We start from the raw sequence: 22,354 nt of genomic DNA on the forward strand, positions 1-22,354 counted from the left end.
TGGCTGTGTTGTTGAACACACACACAGCTTAACGTCATGGCTGTGTTGTTGAACACACACACACACAGCTTAACGTCATGTCTGTGTTGTGGAACACACACACAGCTTAACGTCATGGCTGTGTTGTTGAACACACACACACACACACAGCTTAACGTCATGGCTGTGTTGTTGAACACACACACACACACAGCTTAACGTCATGGCTGTGTTGTTGAACACACACACAGCTTAACGTCATGGCTGTGTTGTTGAACACACACACAGCTTAACGTCATGGCTGTGTTGTTGATCACACACACAGCTTAACGTCATGGCTGTGTTGTTGAACACACACACACACACAGCTTAACGTCATGGCTGTGTTGTTGAACACACAGACAGCTTAACGTCATGGCTGTGTTGTTGAACACACACACACACAGCTTAACGTCATGTCTGTGTTGTTGAACACACAGACAGCTTAACGTCATGGCTGTGTTGTTGAACACACAGACAGCTTAACGTCATGGCTGTGTTGTTGATCACACACACAGCTTAATGTCATGGCTGTGTTGTTGAACACATACACACACAGGCCTGGTAGACTGGATTTAGAATACATGTGTCCATTGCATAGCCTACTGTAGGCCTGGTCGACTAGATTTAGAAGACATGTGTCCAATGCATAGCCTACTGCAGGCCTGGTTGACTAGATTTAGAAGACATGTGTCCAGTGCATAGCCTACTGCAGACCTGCTTGACTAGATTTAGAAGACATGTGTCCAGTGCATAGCCTACTGCAGGCCTGGTTGACTAGATTTAGAAGACATGTGTCCAGTGCATAGCCTACTGCAGGCCTGGTTGACTAGATTTAGAAGACATGTGTCCAGTGCATAGCCTACTGCAGGCCTGGTTGACTATATATGTAGAAGACATGTGTCCAGTGCATAGCCTACTGCAGGCCTGGTTGACTAGATCTAGAAGACATGTGTCCAGTGCATAGCCTACTGCAGGCCTGGTAGACTAGATCTAGAAGACATTTTGGAACTCTTGCTGCTGAAGCGATCCATTATTAACATGGAGAAAGCCTGTTATTTAATCAGACCAGTGTGTGTCCAGTGGAAACCTCGTATGAATCTGATCTCAGGTCAGAATCGGTTAACATGCATCTCTGTGGGGGAGAAGGACTGCTAACGTGCCCATTGGAGGAGGGCGCCTTAGCGACGGGCCAATTGGAAGGAAAGAGAGTGAGCAGTTACCCCGCCAACCTCCAACGGGGAAGAGAGGCGCGGCAGCGGCGACGTCCTCTGGCGATATCGGAACCTCCAGCGTGGCCGATCCTCCTCCCGTAGACATCTGTGGGCCTCCGTTAGCGCCCACCTGTGGAGTGAACATTACATTTAAGTAATGCAAATCGGTAGGCTACGATACAAAGAGCCAAACCATCGAAGGTCAATGCAAATATAAATATCCAACATCTATAGGCAGGCAAACAAACCTTCCTTTTCCCGATCCTCCTCCAGTCGGCAAAGTGCTTCTTGACTTGGCTGAGAGACCTGGGGATGCCCGAGGACGCGTACACGGCCGCCACGACCTCCGCCCACGCCTGCCTCACCGCCGGAACTCGGGGAGGCTCCGTCGACGTCCCGAAGATCTGAATCCGCCGCACCTCGACGGCACGCACGAGCACGCCGGACTCCTGGCGCGTGATGCGCACCGCGCGCCGCCTCAGCTCGGCCGTCTCCAGCCTCTGAATCAAGTCCGGCTCCGGCTGTTCCTCTTGAATCTGCGGCGGGGGGGGTCTGCCCCGCCCGCGACGACTCGCCTCTGGCTCCGCCCCCGCTGCTGACGGCGCGGGTTCAGCAGACCCGCCGGCGGCCCGAGTCCCGTCGTCTTCCCCGAGATCCTCATGTCCGGATTCAGCTGAAAAAAACAACAACACAGTTAAAACTGCAAAGCAGTGACGACCATCTATAGCGATCAGAACGACCATCAAAACGACCATCAGAACGACCATCAGAACAACCATCAGAACGACCATCAGAACAACCATCAGAACAACCATCAGAACAACCATCAGAACCATCAGAACAACCATCAGAACGACCATCAGAACAACCATCAGAACGACCATCAGAACAACCATCAGAACAACCATCAGAACGACCATCAGAACGACCATCAGAACAACCATCAGAACAACCATCAGAACAACCATCAGAACAACCATCAGACCATCAGAACAACCATCAGAACAACCATCAGAACAACCATCAGAACAACCATCAGAACGACCATCAGAACAACCTTCAGAACAACCATCAGAACAACCTTCAGAACAACCATCACAACAACCATCACAACAACCATCAGAACAACCATCAGAACAACCATCAGAACAACCATCAGAACAACCTTCAGAACAACCATCAGAATGACCATCAGAACAACCATCACAACAACCATCAGACCATCAGAACAACCATCAGAACAACCATCACAACAACCATCACAACAACCATCAGAACAACCATCAGAACAACCTTCAGAACAACCATCAGAATGACCATCAGAACAACCATCAGAACAACCATCAGAACAACCTTCAGAACAACCATCAGAACAACCATCAGAACAACCATCACAACAACCATCAGAACAACCATCAGAACAACCTTCAGAACAACCATCAGAATGACCATCAGAACAACCATCAGAACAACCATCAGAACAACCATCAGAACAACCATCAGAACGACCATCAGAACAACCATCAGAACAACCTTCAGAACAACCATCAGAACAACCATCAGAACGACCATCAGAACGACCATCAGAACGACCATCAGAACGACCATCAGAACGACCATCAGAACAACCATCACAACAACCATCACAACAACCATCACAACAACCATCAGAACAACCATCAGAACAACCTTCAGAACGACCATCAGAACGACCATCAGAACAACCATCAGAACAACCATCAGAACGACCATCAGAACAACCATCAGAACAACCATCAGAACGACCATCAGAACAACCATCAGAACGACCATCAGAACGACCATCAGAACAACCATCAGAACAACCATCAGAACGACCATCAGAACAACCATCAGAACAACCATCAGAACAACCATCAGAACGACCATCAGAACAACCATCAGACCATCAGAACAACCATCAGAACGACCATCAGACCATCAGAACAACCATCAGAACAACCATCAGAACAACTATCAGAACAACCATCACAACAACCATCAGAACAACCATCAGAACAACCATCAGAACAACCTTCAGAACAACCATCAGAACAACCATCAGAACAACCATCAGACCATCAGAACAACCATCAGAACAACCATCAGAACAACCATCAGACCATCAGAACAACCATCAGAACAACCATCAGAACAACCTTCAGAACAACCATCAGAACAACCATCAGAACAACCATCAGAACAACCATCAGAACGACCATCAGAACAACCTTCAGAACAACCATCAGAACAACCATCAGAACAACCATCACAACAACCATCAGAACAACCATCAGAACAACCATCAGAACAACCTTCAGAACAACCATCAGAATGACCATCAGAACAACCATCACAACAACCATCAGACCATCAGAACAACCATCAGAACAACCATCACAACAACCATCACAACAACCATCAGAACAACCATCAGAACAACCATCAGAACAACCTTCAGAACAACCATCAGAATGACCATCAGAACAACCATCAGAACAACCTTCAGAACAACCATCAGAACAACCATCAGAACAACCATCAGAACAACCATCACAACAACCATCAGAACAACCATCAGAACAACCTTCAGAACAACCATCAGAATGACCATCAGAACAACCATCAGAACAACCATCAGAACAACCATCAGAACGACCATCAGAACAACCATCAGAACAACCATCAGAACAACCTTCAGAACAACCATCAGAACAACCATCAGAACAACCATCAGAACGACCATCAGAACGACCATCAGAACGACCATCAGAACGACCATCAGAACGACCATCACAACAACCATCACAACAACCATCACAACAACCATCAGAACAACCATCAGAACAACCTTCAGAACGACCATCAGAACGACCATCAGAACAACCATCAGAACAACCATCAGAACAACCTTCAGAACAACCATCAGAACAACCATCAGAACAACCATCAGAACAACCATCAGAACAACCATCAGAACAACCTTCAGAACAACCATCAGAATGACCATCAGAACAACCATCAGAACAACCATCAGAACAACCATCAGAACAACCATCAGAACGACCATCAGAACAACCTTCAGAACAACCATCAGAATGACCATCAGAACGACCATCAGAACAACCATCAGAACGACCATCAGAACAACCATCACAACAACCATCAGAACAACCATCAGAACGACCATCAGACCATCAGAACAACCATCACAACAACCATCAGAACAACCATCAGAACGACTATCAGAACAACCATCAGACCATCAGAACAACCATCAGAACAACCATCAGAACAACCATCAGAACAACCATCAGAACAACCTTCAGAACAACCGTCAGAACAACCATCAGAACAACCATCAGAACAACCATCAGAACGACTATCAGAACAACCATCAGACCATCAGAACAACCATCAGAACAACCATCACAACAACCATCAGAACAACCATCAGAACAACCATCAGAACAACCATCAGAACGACCATCAGAACGACCATCAGAACAACCATCAGAACAACCATCAGAACAACCATCAGAACAACCATCAGAACAACCATCAGAACGACCATCAGAACGACCATCAGAACGACCATCAGAACCAACAGAACGACCATCAGAACGACCATCAGAACGACCATCAGAACGACCATCAGAACAACCATCAGAACAACCATCAGAACGACCATCAGAACGACCATCAGAACAACCATCACAACGACCATCACAACGACCATCAGAACGACCATCAGAACGACCATCAGAACGACCATCAGAACGACCATCAGAACGACCATCAGAACAACCATCAGAACAACCATCACAACAACCATCACAACAACCATCAGAACGACCATCAGAACGACCATCAGAACGACCATCAGAACAACCATCAGAACAACCATCAGAACAACCATCAGAACAACCATCAGAACAACCATCAGAACAACCATCAGAACCATCAGACCATCAGAACAGGGAGCAGAGTAACTCTAAGCCATTTAAGGCATGGTCGGAATTTTCCTGACATCGTCCTGACTGTGATCAGTGGTGCTCAATATTTCATTTTGAGGACCCCCCAAAAATGATATGTATTTGTCGCATGGGCCAAATACTCATGTTAGTGAATCAGCAGTTACCCCCCCAGTTGCCCCCCCCCCTAATTAACCCACCAGTTACCCCCCCCCAGTTACCCCCCCCCCCCCCCCCATTTAACCCCCCAGTTGCCCCCCCCAGTTGCCCCGCCAACCTCCAACCACCCAAAGCCGTCAATACCTTCGGGTAAGAGAGGAGAGGCAGTGACGTCCTCTGGTGATATCAGAACCTCCACCGTAGCTCCCGTAGACATCTGTTGGCCTCCGTTAGCGCCCCCCTGTGGAGTGAATATTACATTTCAGTACGTCGGTAGTAGGCATGTGGAAAATAATCGATCCGTATCGATACATCGATTATGACGTGCGCGATGCGAGTGAATCGGTTCATTCACTGTGTATCGGTAAAATTGACGGGTGAAATCTCGATGGATCGTTCGCGGAGTGCTTTCATCGGTAAAATCCGTGGTTGCACTGTTTTTTCATGGTAAATTTCACCCTATCCTGTGTTTCCGAGGCGCATTGAACGTACCATCAGAAAAGGAAGGAAAAAAAAGGTCTCTCGCAGCCAGCTCCGCACAGTGTGCGGCTGTGCGCTGCGAGCACGCAGTCAATGGACAGAGTTACAGAAGCTACCGTACGACGGTGCAGAGTAGACACGTTGAGTTGACTATAAAGAGCACCCGCGACGAACAGAAGTGAGCCCCACGCACAAAGGAAGCACAACCTTTAGCTTTATAAAATAGCTGTCCGTCGATCAGTTGACTTTTCACTGTAGCGCTGCGTGCTGCTAATGATCCACACTCCACAGCTGTTCTAGCTTATTCTCCGACGCGAATCTGCATCGCGACTCGCGATCATCAATTTGTAATTAAAGAAAGCTTCTGCAGTCTGCACACACGTGTACAACAACAACAACGCCACAGCTGGGTGTACTGCTTGCGTTTAAAGTAGTTTACAACCGTTCCACAACTTTCCACTGTCCAGCTTTCCCCTGCTATTCTCTGAGATAGAAGCCTTATTTATATTCTGCAGCAAGACGGTGTCGCACGCCTAAAATTGCAGATCCACAAGCTCACAGCGGGGCGTGGATGAGACGCGTTGTGAGCTTGTACATCTGCTATGTATTTATAACGTTAATAATACATGCAGGCCAGGGTCTTCAATGTTTTTTAGGTCAAGCCAAGGACCACTTAGCTGAGAGTGAGAGATCAAGCAGGGACCCCCACTATACATAGGCAATTATATTATAAAACTGTGTTGCAGATTAAACTACTTGTTTGACAGCACTACGAGTGTGACCTGTCATTTTTGTTTTGTTTATTTGTTTCTTTTCTATTTATATGTTGGTAACATTAATTGAGCTATTACATAGGCTATTACATTTTAATCTCTTGAACCCTCTATACTCAACCTCAAATTGACCTTTGAGATATAATTATTATACTATAGCCTATGATTATTAGTAATCTAACAATTCCACAATAACCAGCAGAGAGCAGACCCTTTGTTTACTTACATAATTCTATAAGTTGGGTTGTTTGAGATGCAGAGCTATAATACTAACCTACAGTAAAACAATAAATTGCTTTGAATTTAAATGTAATGCATTTTTACATGTTTTGGGAAATTAATAGAGCTTTAATATAAATCCTTTCTATTGTGATGAATCGCCATCAAATCGCATCGTATCGGTAGAGGGGTGAATCGCATCGTATCGCATTGATTTGAACTAAATGGTTATCGCATCGCATCGCATCGGTAAGAGGGAGAATCGTATCGCATCGTATCGCCAGGGGATTCCATGTATCTCTAATGTATCGTATCGCTGGCAGTGCATCGAGATGCGTATCGAATCGTGAGATGAGACGAGATTCACATGCCTAGTCGGTAGGCTACGATACAAAGAGCCATCGAAGGTCAATATAAATGTCCTCATGACTACAAAACGTTCATTTCTTCAGAAAATTAAAAATATACGTTTTTAGGGAAATTAATAAAACCTTATATTTTTTTAAACGATGCAATACTGCCTCATCAAAGTTGGTGTTGTGACTTTGGATATTGCCAATTACTTCACCGAGAGGGGGAGAGGTGGTGGAGTTAGCTGCTTTAGCAGACAGTTTGAGAGGTGGTGGAGTTAGCTGTTTTAGCAGACAGTTTGAGAGGGGGAGAGGTGGTGGAGTTAGCTGCTTTAGCAGACAGTTTGAGAGGGGGAGAGGTGGTGGAGTTAGCTGTTTTAGCACAGTTTGAGAGGGGGAGAGCAGGGGGGCAGTCAGAGAGATATTTTGTGAAGCCACTAAGGAAATGAAAGTTCATATAATGGCCTGTTGTGGCGTTGTCACTGGACCCAGAAAAACCCATATCCCCATAGAAGTCCATGTATTTTGGCCCAACTTCACCTAGACTGTATTACCTTAATAAACATGGTCATGAATACTTTTTGCTTCCAGTCACTAGTTTAAAGTCTCATTTCTAATGTCATAATATTCTTTTTGGAAAATTATGGTCCCATTTATAAAAAAAATGAAGTCGCGCATGTTCTGAGGGGCGTGGCTACCGTTACAGTCTATGAACGGGATCCCCCACCCACTCGAGTCAAAATAAAAACCAACGAAGAAGAAGGGGGAAGTCCCGCCTCGTTGTCTGGGCCAGCCAATGGGCCAGCTGGCCTGAGCTGGGCCAAAACGGATCTAGAAAGATGGCGACTTCCATTGCAAGGACTGACAGGCTTCATTTTACCTTCATGTTAGACCCGCGGAACGCTTTGTCCATATTTTTTATATATGGGTGAGAGGTGGTGGAGTTAGCTGTTTTAGCAGACAGTTTGAGCGTCCATTGGAGTTAAGCGGTTTTGTCCAATGCAGTTTTTACTACTTTCCATTGGTTCAATATTTTCGAAACAACATACAGACGTAAAGGGATGTTCAACAGCACCGATTTATTAAAAAAACCTAAAAAATTGAGTTATGATGTTTATGTTTATGATTATTTATTTGATATGGACATAACAATTACATTGCTCATTGCACAGTTCTACAAATTGTAGATGTTATTGTCACCAATTAGTAATGCACAGCACCTGAGCTGTATTGTTTGGAAGCTATTTAAAAGCAAAAAACCATAGCACTGACGAAGGTCTGAGGACCGAAAACGTTTTGCTTTTTAATTTCACCATGAGCACAGAGCACCATGAGCACAGCATCTTAAAAATCTCAAGTTTTACTTCTTTGTTTATACGGTCTTTTCCTGTCAAAGTTACTTATGTTTTTGAGACCACCGCTACCGTAGTCAAGTTTGAAGAGAAAAAAAGGACGAAGAAAGGCGCAACAGTTTTCTCAGTGCTACAGATGTTATTGTTTACAATGTGCTAGTTCTCACCACTTCAATCAACAACAAAAAATGACACATTCTAATAAGTTACAGCAAAATGACACTATCCTCCGGACAGCGACGATATCCAACATCAGTTTACGGGCAACAAACCTTCCTTTTTCTTCTTCGGATCCTCAAGTCCGTGAAGCGTTTCTTGACCTGTCGGGAGGACCTGGGGACGCCCGAGGTCTGGGAGACGGCCGCCGCGACCTCCGCCCACGCCCGGTTCACCGCGGCGTTCCTGGGAGGCTGCGTCGACGTCCCGAAGATCTGAAGCTGACGCTCTTCGACCTCTCGCACCAGCGCGTCGGTCTCTTCCCTCGTGTAGCGAAAAGCACGCTGTCTCGGCCTGGCCTCCTCTGGTCTCTGAAGGGGCTCCTCCTGCTGTTCCTCTTTAATATCCTCCTGCTCATCAGATTGATTGAAACCTTTATTTATTCTCGAAAGAGCAATTGAGGTTCTCCCTCATTTTCAATGCTGACGAGATTACATTTCATACATTGTATGAAACAATTTAAAGACATGCAGTTTATATACACAAACAAATCTTCATGTAAGGTAAAGACATATAATATAGATGATGAGACAAACATAAATTAAAAACAGTTACATATTGAGTTAGGGAGGTTCAGAAGCAGGTTGTTAAATTGACCATATAGGATATTGGGGTATTAATTTTCAATGTTTGCTGTAAAGTGTTCCATGTGGTTGGGGCATCGAAGCAAAAGGCTGACTTTCCTAGTTCAGATTGTACGGATGGGACCTCTAGTTTAAGCCATTCACTTGAACGGGTCTGGCGAGTATTTATTTTCCATTTTAATAGTAGTGTGATGTATGATGGTAGCTTTCCATCAATGGCTTTAAAGATGAATTGTTGCCAGTGCATGATTCTTCTTTCAGAGAGGGATCAGAGCCATAGAGTAAAAACAGAGTTAGGACATGGAGGGGACAGAAAACAGAGCCCTCGAGCAGAGCCGTTCATGCAGCCTGGAGGATGGAGAGGGACAAGCTGGAGTTGGAAATACATTGTTTTCAACGAGGCGCGGCGCAAATAAGTAGCAAATTCTAGGTCATGTGTGCAACACGACGACTGTTTTAAAGTATTGTACAGTGACAACTAAAAGTCTCTGTAATGTTTATGTTGTACCATTACTACAAAACGAGCTGAAATAAAAGGGATTTAACCCATTCTGAACTCATCATGTTATGCTTTAGCTATTGAAAAATAGCAGATCTACAAGCTCGTAGCGCGCCACCGAGTGGCGCGCTACGAGCTTGTAGGTCTGCTATTTTTTTGAAAAATCGAAGAGCGACTGACATTTTTTAGAATTTGATCTCAGGTCAGAATGGGTTATAATCAGACCAGTGTGTGTCCAGTGGAAACCTCGTATGAATCTGATCTCAGGTCAGAATGGGTTAAGATCATCAAAGCTGGGGCTGGCATTCTCAACAGAAGTCTATGTACTGTAGGAGAAGCCATTGGACTGAAGCCCCATATGAAAGTGAACGGAAGTTGTGGTAAACTCTGGTCTTACTCTATGGCTCTGCTCCTGCTGTTCCTCTTGAATCCACGGGTGGGGTCCGCCACACCTGGGACGACTCGACCGTCCGCCCGGATCCATCTCCTCCTCTCGCTCTGCCCACATCGGTGACCAGGTCAGATCTCCCCCCACCTCCTCCTCCTTCCCCTCCTCCTCCTCCTCGTCCACCTCCTCCTCCCACTCCTCCCACTCCTGGTCCGATTCTGCTACGGCAGACGAGTCATCTGTGGAAAAAACCCGAGTGGAATAGTAAGAGAGTGGCGACACGCTTTCATCTCGCCGCAAAGCGGGGGTACCTATGGGCTATAGTTCCACACATTGGAACTATCCCATTGAGACAAAGCAGGGTGCTATGGGCTATAGTTCCACACATTGGAACTATCCCATTGAGACAAAGCAGGGTGCCTATGGGCTATATTTCCACACATTGGAACCCCATTGAGACAAAGCAGGGTGCTATGGGCTATAGTTCCACACATTGGAACTATCCCATTGAGACAAAGCAGGGTGCCTAATGGGCTATAGTTCCACACATTGGAACTATAGCCCATTGAGACAAAGCGGGGTGCTATGGGCTATAGTTCCACACATTGGAACTATCCCATTGAGACAAAGTGGGGTGCTATGGGCTATAGTTCCACACATCGGAACTATCCCATTGATAAATCAAGTTGAGCAAAGCCACTCTTCTCTGCCCCTCTCTCTAAGGCCGCAGTCACACCTATCAGACAAGCGTCTTATGGTTGTCTGATGAAAAGCATCAGACAAGACAGCTCCCAATGCATTTCTAATGGGAGTCACGTGGTTTCATCAGAGAAACGTGTTTCATGGGGGGGGGGGGGGGGGGGGGGCAAGACACAAGACAGAAAACATTTTGTAGGCGACAAACTGAAGAACAAGGCGGGACTTCAGACAAGACAAAAAGGGTTGGGTTTACCCGCCAACCAATAGGAGAGAAGGTCCGTTTGTTACGCTGCACTGGGCGGTCTTTTCACACTCTGTTGTTTTTTTTTCTGCAGAGTGCAGACACGGAAGAGGAAAGAGCCTATGCACTTTCGTAACGAAAATGATTTTATTGTTAAGTAAAGTAGTTTGGTCTGTTCCAGTAAGCAATTCAACAGGAAAATATAATCCCTGCCCGTCGTGGCCGAACAGAAAATTAAAACAAACGTTATAATTCAAGGTGCATGCATTTTATCATTCACTCCTAATGCTTATATGATTCTGCCCTGTGTTATGATCTGAGTGCCTATGCTGTGTAGCCTACTTGTACGACTGTACGTGAATATACAAATGTACTAGATATTTATCGTGTACACACGCACACGCACACCCTGCATTGACAGAATGGACCGGAGCTACTTATAAACTGCAGAAACAGTACAGTAGCATATCAAAAGAGATTGCATGCAAGCTATCAAATAATTCAGGTGTCACGTCGACTCCGTGAAGTTTCTTCAAACCATTCCATATGATTTGGTTGTTAAAATAAAATAAAACTGTTAATATGAATGAACATGTTTTCAGTTCGCATGGGCAGTGCGCATTGGACTGGAGATTATGAAAGAGTCGTAGCCATGACTTATATTTCTAAAAATGCTACTGCTCCCAAACAATCATTTTGGGCATGAAATGTTATGATTCCCCCCCTTTTTTTTCTCTCATTTTTTTTAATAACATTAACATCGAGGTGTCCACTGGCAATGCCAAAGCAGTGGCATGCACTCTTCAATCTGTCGTCTCCTCTCCTGAAGTAACGCTGAACGGTCTGACTGCAGATAGGAGAGAGCCGTGCGCCCAGGCGCCCCATGGCTAACAGCCTGAAATGCAGCAAGTCGTGTGTTGTGGTAAAATGGATGCGCTTTATTAAAAATAATGGAGTCGTTGCTAACAGAAAATATTAATTTTCCACAATGATGCCATGCTTAGTCTGCGTACCTGGAGGCTATATACATACACACGGAATCAGTGCCAGACTTGGCACCTACTGTGGTAGTGGTACTGATAAAGTGGAGACAGCCGTGCGCCCGCGGACGCAACACATTGACACAACCAACAAGCTACTAGCTACTGTGTCCCGCAGCTAACAGCGTAAGGACAACAACAGGCAACACGTGGATCTGTTTTCGCATGTCCTCGCACCGCCCACGCACCGCCCAGATTCCGCAAAGCATTGTGGTCAATTGATGCGACAAACGACAAGACAGATGAAACCATAAAACATTGATAAGACGCTTGTCTGATAGGTGTGACTGGCGCCTAACAGACACAGTTAAGTGCCTACCAGACAGACAATCAGATGAAATGAAGGCAGGTGTAGAGTAGAGTGTAGACTAGTGAACTGAACATGTTCTCTTTATATCAAGTACTTCATACCAGCCCCTTATGAAACTACTTCTCCCCAAATCCAAATGGATTTCATTTTCCATCCTGAATGGCAGTAACTAGCATACAATGAGAACTGAGAAGATCTCCACAAAGGTTTACTCATCAAAACTGATTATAAAACTGTAACCATCAAAGCATGCACTCAACATATAATGGTTATGTGACCATGGCATGTGCATAATATAAAATCTTATAAGTTGTATCTGATATTGATTAATATGGGGGGTGGGTTCAATTAATCGATTATTAATCGGCAGAGCTGTCGACTATTCGATTTGGCTGATGGTCACTTTGTGGCATCCCTACAAGTTACAACAAGTGAGTAAGTGACTATCTCTCTCCGCAACTGGTTGTGGCCCCCATCAAGTGACCTTTTGACCAATGCGGCCCTCGCCCCAAGTTGAGTTCGACACCCCTGGTCTAGTCTATAGATACAGTAGTATTTACCCCCCTTCCCAACAAGGTTGGTCCCGTTGGAAACCTGAGGTTGTCTAGAATCAAACTGTATCTCTATCTTTGGTCTATCTCTAAATTTGAGCGTGCCACATTCTCTCAAAGACAGTCTCACCAGTGTTTCAGCCAGCAATTCTGCAGTTCATCAGGTATTTATTAAGGTAATAAAACATAACATGTTTCTATGTCAGTGATTCTCAAACTATTTCATGTCAAGGACCCCAAAAAACTATATGTATTTGGCTGCCGACCCCCATCTGAAAATATGTAGTTCCAGGGAGCCCCCCCCCCCGCCTCCCCAGAGGCAAATATTTGAGTTAAAAACGTTCACTGTGAAATAATATATATTCATTCATTCATTCACAGATTTGCGCCACATTTTCATTATTCTCTCAGAAATGGCAGATCTACAAGCTCGTAGTGCCAACCAAAACCAGGTGGAATCGGAAGGAAAGTGAGTCAGCAGTTACCCCCACAGTTGCCCCCCCCAGTTACCCCGCCAGTTGCCCCGCCAGTTGCCCCGCCAACCTCCAACCACCCAAAGCTGTCAATACCTTCGGGGAAGAGAGGAGAGGCAGCGACGTCCTCTGGTGATATCAGAACCTCCACCGCAGCTGATCCGCCTCCCGTAGACATCTGTTGGCCTCCGTTAGCGCCCCCCTGTGGAGTGAATATTACATTACAATTCACAATGTAGTCATTTACCCATTTACTGCTACCATTTATTGAGAAATTAGGACCTAATTCACGCCAGCATTTTTATAATTTGAGCTCTTATTTTGAAAAGCCACATTTTGCCTCAACCGGAAGTGGGCTTATCCCGGCCAGCTTTACGTTGCCAAGACAACCTTTGTTTACATGATCGGGTCCATGCCGATACACTATAGCCCTCCACAACGTCGGCTCTGTGCCGTCAAAGAAACGCTGTTTTGACCAAAAATGCCATCTGGGACAAGGAATAGGAGATACAGGCGATTGAAAGAAACGGATAGAATGGATTCTTATGGCGACGACGATCTAAGATGAACGATCCAGTGCTGTGCTAACAACACAGCTAGCTAACCGGCTAACGTAAGTAGCATTATGGCTCGAACGATCAAATGCACTATAAAAGCGCAATTGCCGAAGGGCTACGGCAATGGCGGCAAGTGTTAATATCAAAATTAGGCTTCAATTGCCAATGGCGGCAAGACACGGTTAATGTAATCCAGAGCGACTTACATTAGGCAAGAACAAAAAGCATGCAAATACATGAGGAGTCAGCTATAAACGCAAAACACGGTATTCGGTATCAGTATCAGTATCGGCTAACACAGAAATCGTGGTATCGGTAACTAAAGAAAGGGTATCGGGACATCCCTAATTGTGGTCAAATATCCATCATCTATACAGGGAACAAACCATCATCTATACAGGGAACAAACCTTCATCATCTATACAGGGAACAAACCTTCATCATCTATACAGGGAACAAACCTTCATCATCTATACAGGGAACAAACCTTCATCATCTATACAGGGAACAAACCTTCATCATCTATACAGGGAACAAACCTTCATCATCTATACAGGGAACAAACCTTCATCATCTATACAGGGAACAAACCTTCATCATCTATACAGGGAACAAACCTTCATCATCTATACAGGGAACAAACCTTCATCATCTATACAGGGAACAAACCTTCTATCTATACAGGGAACAAACCTTCATCATCTATACAGGGAACAAACCTTCTATCTATACAGGGAACAAACCATCATCATCTATACAGGGAACAAACCTTCATCATCTATACAGGGAACAAACCTTCTATCTATACAGGGAACAAACCTTCATCATCTATACAGGGAACAAACCTTCATCATCTATACAGGGAACAAACCTTCATCATCTATACAGGGAACAAACCTTCCGACGTCTTCCGATCCTCCTCAAGTCAGCGAAGCGCTTCTTGACCTGCGGGGCGGACCTGGGGACGCCCGAGGTCTGGGAAACGGCCGCCGCGACCTCCGCCCACGCCCGGTTCACCGCGGCGTTCCTGGGAGGCTGCGTCGACGTCCCGAAGATCCGAAGTCGACGCTCTTCGACCTCTCGCACCAGCGCGTCGGTCTCGTCGCGCGTGTAGCGAACGGCACGCCGTCTTTGCTCCGCCCCCTCCGGTCTCTGACGTGACTCCTCCTCCTCCTCCTCCTGCTGTTCCTCTTTAATACCAGGCGGGGGGGGTCTGCCGAGACGGCTCCACGAGCGTCCGCCCGGGTCCGGCTCCTCCTCCTCCTCCTCTGGCTCCGCCCCCGTTGATGGCGGCGCGGGTTCAGCGGGCGCGGCCCGGGTCCCGTCTCCGCCTCCGACCTCCTCCAGGACAGATTCAGCTTCGGCGGGTGACGAGTCATCTGCGGAAACAAGACATGATTACATGGTAATAATGTACATGTGTAATAATACACACACACACACACACACTAGTATTGTTATTATTTCTGTTCGTGGTTTTATGAGTTTTGCTATGGACCAGAGCTACAGTTGTGATCAAAAGTTTACATACGTTTGTAAAGGACATACTGTCATGATAGTCCTGCCTTTCCAATAATTTGTTCAACTCTTATTTTTCTGTGATAGGTTGATTGGAGAAAATACTTCTTTGTCATACAAATAAATCTTGAATTTATTTGTATTTTTATGAATGTTTAAGGGTTTTCTGAAAATGTGACCAAATCTGCTGGTTCAAAAGAATACATACAGCAATGCTAATATTTGGTTGCATGTCCCTTGGCCATTTTCACCCCAATTTGACGCTTTTGGTAGCCATCCACATTGTTCCACAAGCTTCTGGCAAAAAACTAATACTGTAATAATAAAAAAAATCACACCCCTGTGAAGTGAGCAGTGCAACTGCAGTGCAATTGCAGTGCAATTGCACTGCTCACTTCACAGGGGTGTGATTTGTATTATTATTACAGTATTCGTTTTTTTCTTATGAAAGCAGAGAGTCTTCTGTTTCATACGGTATATAGTATGTACATGTCGCTATAGGCCTTATTTTGTGAATAATAGTTCTTCAGGTCCATGCCTTCTCTAAAGTTCTCTCTGGTGAGCGCAAGCTGCATTCAATAGCCAATTACTGACAAACTGTACATGGGATCAATGTGTATTTGTTTCCCTCCTAAAAGTAGACATTCAGGGCTTTCATTCAGTGTGTAGTATGTATATGATATTATTTGTGTTCATTTTTATATCTGTCTGTCAATGTCTGTCAACTTCAACCTTCCATATCTCTGCTGTTTTTTCAAGCGAGCAGAGTGCAGGCAAAAGCAGGTGTTAGAAAAAGGTCAATATCTCCAGAATGGAAGATGGTAAAATCATGATTTTTGTTTAAAATTGAAGTGGACAAGTTAGGCTTTCTTTTGATTTATCTCGCTATAAGAGGCCCCTCGCTGTGGGCCCCTAAAAAGTTCAAAAGTCCAATGTTAATCGCTTAGCACCACCAGGCCTGAGCTCACTTTAAACTCTAGCATACAAAGTATTAAACAATTTTTTGCACAGTTGATCTTGGGACCTGTAGCTGACTAGAAATGACTTTCCTGACTTGTTTAAGTCTATTATTCGCTTTTTCAGATCCATGCTGAGCTCCTTTGACTTTCCCATTTTATTGTTTGTGGGTTGTGGCCAAACGAGCCCTAAATAAGGCTCAGAGAAGTGAACAGACCAGAAGTAGTCAATCATAATCACTCAGTTTAAGTTAAGAGGCCATGCCACAAAGCTAATTTGATTGACACAACTTTCTACATTACCATATGGGACATAATATGTATGCTGTATGTATATTTATGAACCAGCGGATTTGGTCACATTTTCAGAAAACCCTTAAACATTCATAAAAATACAAATAAATTCAAGATTTTTTTGTATGACTAAGAAGTATTTGCTCCAATCAACCCATCACAGAAGAATAAGAGTTGAACAAATTATTGGAAAGGCAGGACTATCATGACAGTATGTCCTTTACAAACGTATGTAAACTTTTGATCACAACTGTACATCCCTACCTGCTTTCTCTGCACCATTTAAGGCCGTTTCCAAATGTTCAAATGTTAAAAGACCAATATCATGATGAAGAAAACAAGATGGTAAGACCGCTAAACCAAACGGAATGAAGTTTACCTTCAGACAAAGTGTTGTTTATGGCTTGTTGTGAATGTCGGCCTTTTAACATGTAATATCTATGGAGTGACGTCACGTCAACACCACTAGGTCTGGAAAGGGGGGCGGGGAATGGCTGTGAGACAGGCCTATTCGAAACTGGCCCCCGTAAACAACCTGAATCCCCCACCCCACCATTTCCCCCCCTCACTGTATGTATGTTTGTTTCATTACTTTTTTTTACCTCCTCTATGATGATTTCCTGTTTTTTTGCTATATGGAGTATATGATGACTTGAACATGGTGGGCCCTATTGTAAACAAGTGTAATGCTTTATGGTGTCGTCCACAGTTAACAGTTTTGTTTTGAGTTGTGCTTTGTTTTGAATAAGTGCTTTACTTTTTGAGATACGCCTACCGGAGGTAGAACCAAACACAACATCGTTTTTTCCTCATCTCTAAAATAATTTTACTGCAAAAGTGCTGGAACTTACTACGAGTAAGACGCGCAAACGCGGGAAGCGAACGCAGCTCGTACATATTTGGGTTTTGGACGTATAGCTGCTTTGGGGACTCCTTATATGGTTATGGCTGAGTCATGGTGACACAAATCACTCAGCTCCATATATGGGCACAAAAGCGGGACAGACAGACAGACACACACACAGACAGACAGACAGACAGACAGACAGACATGATCTGCTAGGTCTCATAGTAAGTGCTCACTGCGTTCGCAATCACTGCGTTCGCAATCACTGCGTTCGCAATCACTGCGTTCGCAATGAGACCTAGCAGATCATGTCTGTCTGTCTGTCTGTGTGTGTGTCCATGTGTCCCCCCTTTGTGCCCATATATGGAGCTGGTGTCCGTGTGTCACGCTTTTGTGCCCATATATGGAGCTGCTTTGGGGACTCCTTATATGGTTATGGCTGAGTCATGGTGACAACTTAAATATGTACGAGCTGCGTTCGCTTCCCGCGTCTTACTGGTATGTAAGGGATAATATCTGGCTGATTGATTGATTGATTGAAATATTTATTAACAGTTTGTAGAATTACAGTAACATTTCAAGAAGCACGAACTCAATACAGAGACTGTTAACTGTGAGTGGACGGACGACCCAATTAAGCATTACACTTGTTTACAACAGGGTCCACATTGTTCAATTCATCAAAACATTTAGAGTATGTAGCTAAAGAACAGAACAGGAATTCATCATGTAGGAAGCAAAAAGGGAAAAGATACATATACAGTGAGGGGAAAGGGGGGGACAGTGAGGGGAAAAGGGGGGGACAGTGAGGGGAAAAGGGGGGGGTAGGTGGTCGTTCGCCGGGAGAAACCTCCTGAAGGTGATTTATGTATGCCGACAATGACCAACACCTAGCCAGATATTATCCAGCTTATTACATGGCTATACCTAATATAAATTAATGTAAAACACAACAAAATAAGTACTCCATAAGTCTGGCCAACTGTCGGAAAACAAGGAAGTGAGCTGATCAAATAGAATCCATTTTTCGGGTTTTACTGCGTTTTGTCTATTTCACTCACTGAAATGTTTTCAAGAACATTCTTGAGAGAAATGTTTAGCTGTAAATTACATTGTGTGTGTGTGTGTGTGTGTGTGTGTGTGTGTGTGTGTGTGTGTGTGTGTGTGTGTTTACATCATGGCTGTCATGTTGGAAACAGCAGTAAATCAAGACCAGCTGGTGCTCAGAGGGTTTGATTAGGCAGGTCTGTCATAGAGCGGAGCGGTCGGTTACGAGTAAGACGCGCAAACGCGGGAAGCGAACGCAGCTCGTACATATTTGGGTTTTGGACGTATAGCTGCTTTGGGGACTCCTTATATGGTTATGGCTGAGTCATGGTGACGTAACAGCGGGACAGACACTTGCATCAATCACAAACAAATCATTCAGCTCCATATATGGGCACAAAAGCGGGACAGACACACACACAGACAGACAGACAGACATGATCTGCTAGGTCTCGTAAGTGCTCACTGCGTTCGCAATCAGCACATAACTCACAGCTGAATTCAGCGATGATTGACCAATCAGAATCAAGCATTCAACCAAGCCATGTAATAAATAAAGTTATACACACCCCAAAGTAAAAAAATAAAGCCTGTCCGTATGGGCGTTGAGGCACTTTAATGTAGATTAACAATGGAAGCTCCGGGAGGTTCATAACCGTAGACTATGTCATGAGCTACTTTCTGTCAAGAAGAAGAAATGTCGGAGTTTGGAAGCGCATCGTTTTTATTAAGGCGTCGCGCTGCTGCCTCCTGCATTATGTGCAAAATGCGAAACAGGTGCATGCGAGGCCGTTCAGTGACATACGACGAGCGCTTCCAAACTCCAGCACTTAGAAAAACAATCACTTGCGGAGGATGTCTTGACAGAAAGTATCTCATAACATTGTCTACGGGGGATTTTTATGAAAAACGAGCTCGGCAGATTGAAAGAGGATAATTCAAGCGTGGACTGCAGCTGCAATGTTGGTGAGTTTAACGTCGTTTAAGACGAGCAGATCGCAAACCAAAAAAGATGAGTGGGGGGTCAATGGAGGGTGTTGCAACTCTAGATTCATCCCATTATTTAAAAAAAATCTAGAGTTGCAAATTGCGGCTAGGAGAACTCTGAACTTTCCCCCGGCTCCACCCCCCAGCTATAAGGATGACAAAAGTCAGTGTCTGTGTGTTTTGGCGGGCCTTGGTGCCGTCCAAATGACTGATTTAACACTTGTAGCCGATCTACAAGCTCACAACGCGTTGCACGTGATGCAAGTTTGTAGATCTGCTATTTTCAGCATGCAACCAAGTGTAAAATGACCACTGGATCTCTTGTCCACTAGTCCATTCCTAACATTTTAGAGATAAGCCATTGCATAGGCCTACAGGTTCTTAAACTTTTTAATTTCAAGGACACCCATAACTCTGAGAGTAAAACCAGATGTCCCATTTGATTCCATTTGTACAGTATCAGAGTTAAAAGTTATAAAAGGGTCCAATTGGTTCCATTTGTACTAGTACACTCTCAGAGTTACAGACCTGTAAGGGTCCATGATTTGGTTCCATTCGTACACTGGTCCATTTGGGTCCATATGTTACACTCTCAGAGTTACAGACCTGTAAGGGTCCATTTGGGTCCATATGTTACACTCTCAGAGTTACAGACCTATAATGGGTCCATTTGGAACCCCCTCAAGGAACCATGAGGGTCCCTGGATCACACCTTTGAGAGCCACTGCTTTAAATAAATACATAACTAATATAGAGCATATTTGATCAAATTTAGGAGCCAAACTTTTTTGACAAATTAATTTAATTCAAACGCGCACGACACATGCACATACACATTTTCGCTCCTATGCGACCAAAATGTGGAACGCCCTACCAACAGTCATTAAGACATGTGAATCCCTTGGCTCCTTCAAAACTGCTCTCAAAGGGCACCTACGGATGGCTGCAATTCGAAACTGGCCTCTGTAAAAGCTGAATTTTTATCTGGATTGTACTATGTTTTTGTATGGACGTAGTGTTGGGTGCCTGCACATATGCACACATGGCATCAACGCATGGTGTTGTGTGCAGGCGCCCTACACTCTGTCTTTGTACTATGGATTGTACTATGTTTTTGTATGGACGTGGTGTTGGGTGCCTGCACATATGCACACATGGCATCAACGCATGGCGTTGTGTGCAGGCGCCCTACACTCTGTCTTTCGTTTTCTTTTATCCCCCTGTTCCCCTCACTGTATATATATTTTTTTCCCTTTTCGCTTCCTATATGATGAATTCCTGTTCTGTTCTTTAACTACATAGAAGTGTCTATTTGTTTGTCTCTAAATGTTTTGATGAATTGAACAATGTGGACCCTGTTGTAAACAAGTGTAAGGCTTAATTGGGTCGTCCACTCACAGTTAACAGTCTTTGTATTGAGTTTGTGCTTGAAATGTACTGTAATTCTGCAAACTGTTAATAAAGATTTCAATCAATCAATCAATCCACGACATGCGCACGTGCACGCACACATGCACGCGCGCATGTGTCCTCTTTTTGGTAATTCAGAATATGGTATGCCTAATAGGGAAAAGGAGGGGGTTCAGATTTTACGGGGGAAAGTTGAACCAACCTGATCTGTGTAGGTTGACGCGCGGCTGTAAAAGCGCGTCCAGAAGTTTGTCCTTTTTCTCCAGCAGGGTTTCCAGTGTCTCCATCTCTCTCTGGACGAGGCTGCACATCCACGCCGCGGCCACACTGAGGCGCTCCAACACCAACACCCTGACGCTGAGCTCCACACTGCAGACATCGCTGTTAGCACCGCGACGCAAAACACACAATATGATGTCCTCTCCCGCCGACCGAAGCTGCTCATTAATGGACATCCGTAGAGACTCCATTTGAACCTCTTTACCTCCTTTAGGAGACATGTTTCACCATAGAGTTATTATCAACAATAGTAATGATTATAATAATAGCGTGTCGTTCTTTGTTTACTGTTCGGCAGCAGCAGCACCATGACCCCGGAAACACTACACTACACGCACTATACTCACTTACTTCCGGGTCAACGTGGCTGTTGTTGACGCAGCATGCGCAATGTCGCCCCCTGCTGGGGGAGGTGTGTAAATGTCTTTGTGTCTAATACATTTGAGTTGTTGATCCCAAATTATAAATAATTAGATGACAATGAAAATTGAAAAACAACTCATTGTATTAGGAGAGGGACCTGCAGCACAGTATGTGACTGCATGTCACAACATGAGGGACACATAGAAAGAAAATACACAATTTGACCATTATCTTATTCCTGACACAGACACACACACACACACACACACACACACACACACACACACACACACACACACACACACACACACCCCAGTGTTGGGTATAATAGTATTACTTTATATTTGGGATATATTACTTAATACCTTAATTTGTCAAGTAATATATTGTATTACATATTACTGTCTGAGCAAGAGTAATATATTAATATATATAATGCTCAAATCGACCAATGAAATATTTAGTATAATTATTTAAATGATACATCGCGTAGACCAGTGGCGTATCTACAGTAAGGCGAGGCCAAACGGCCGCCTAG

General features: G+C 44.5%; 1 protein-coding gene across 1 annotated transcript in view; it reads right to left on the bottom strand.

The window, feature by feature from the left end:
• LOC308317937 (uncharacterized protein) overlaps nucleotides 1-21,735 on the bottom strand; it is a gene marked incomplete at its 3' end in the record, with an annotated part of 25,157 nt that extends 3,422 nt beyond the window's left edge. The window contains exons 1-8 of the mRNA XM_080767282.1: nucleotides 21,377-21,735; nucleotides 15,013-15,494; nucleotides 13,655-13,760; nucleotides 10,254-10,483; nucleotides 8,830-9,123; nucleotides 5,528-5,624; nucleotides 1,481-1,905; nucleotides 1,242-1,362 (exon numbers count right to left, since the gene is read on the bottom strand). Of these exons, the coding sequence (XP_080623408.1) occupies nucleotides 1,242-1,362; nucleotides 1,481-1,905; nucleotides 5,528-5,624; nucleotides 8,830-9,123; nucleotides 10,254-10,483; nucleotides 13,655-13,760; nucleotides 15,013-15,494; nucleotides 21,377-21,674 (2,053 nt within the window). The 5' untranslated portion in view covers nucleotides 21,675-21,735. The remainder of the gene's footprint in view (nucleotides 1-1,241; nucleotides 1,363-1,480; nucleotides 1,906-5,527; nucleotides 5,625-8,829; nucleotides 9,124-10,253; nucleotides 10,484-13,654; nucleotides 13,761-15,012; nucleotides 15,495-21,376) is intronic.
• Between the last annotated feature and the right edge of the window lie 619 nt (nucleotides 21,736-22,354).

Source organism: Protomyctophum bolini (genome assembly GCF_963924005.1).
Source record: "Protomyctophum bolini genome assembly, chromosome: 7".
Classification (NCBI taxonomy): Eukaryota; Metazoa; Chordata; class Actinopteri; order Myctophiformes; family Myctophidae; genus Protomyctophum; species Protomyctophum bolini.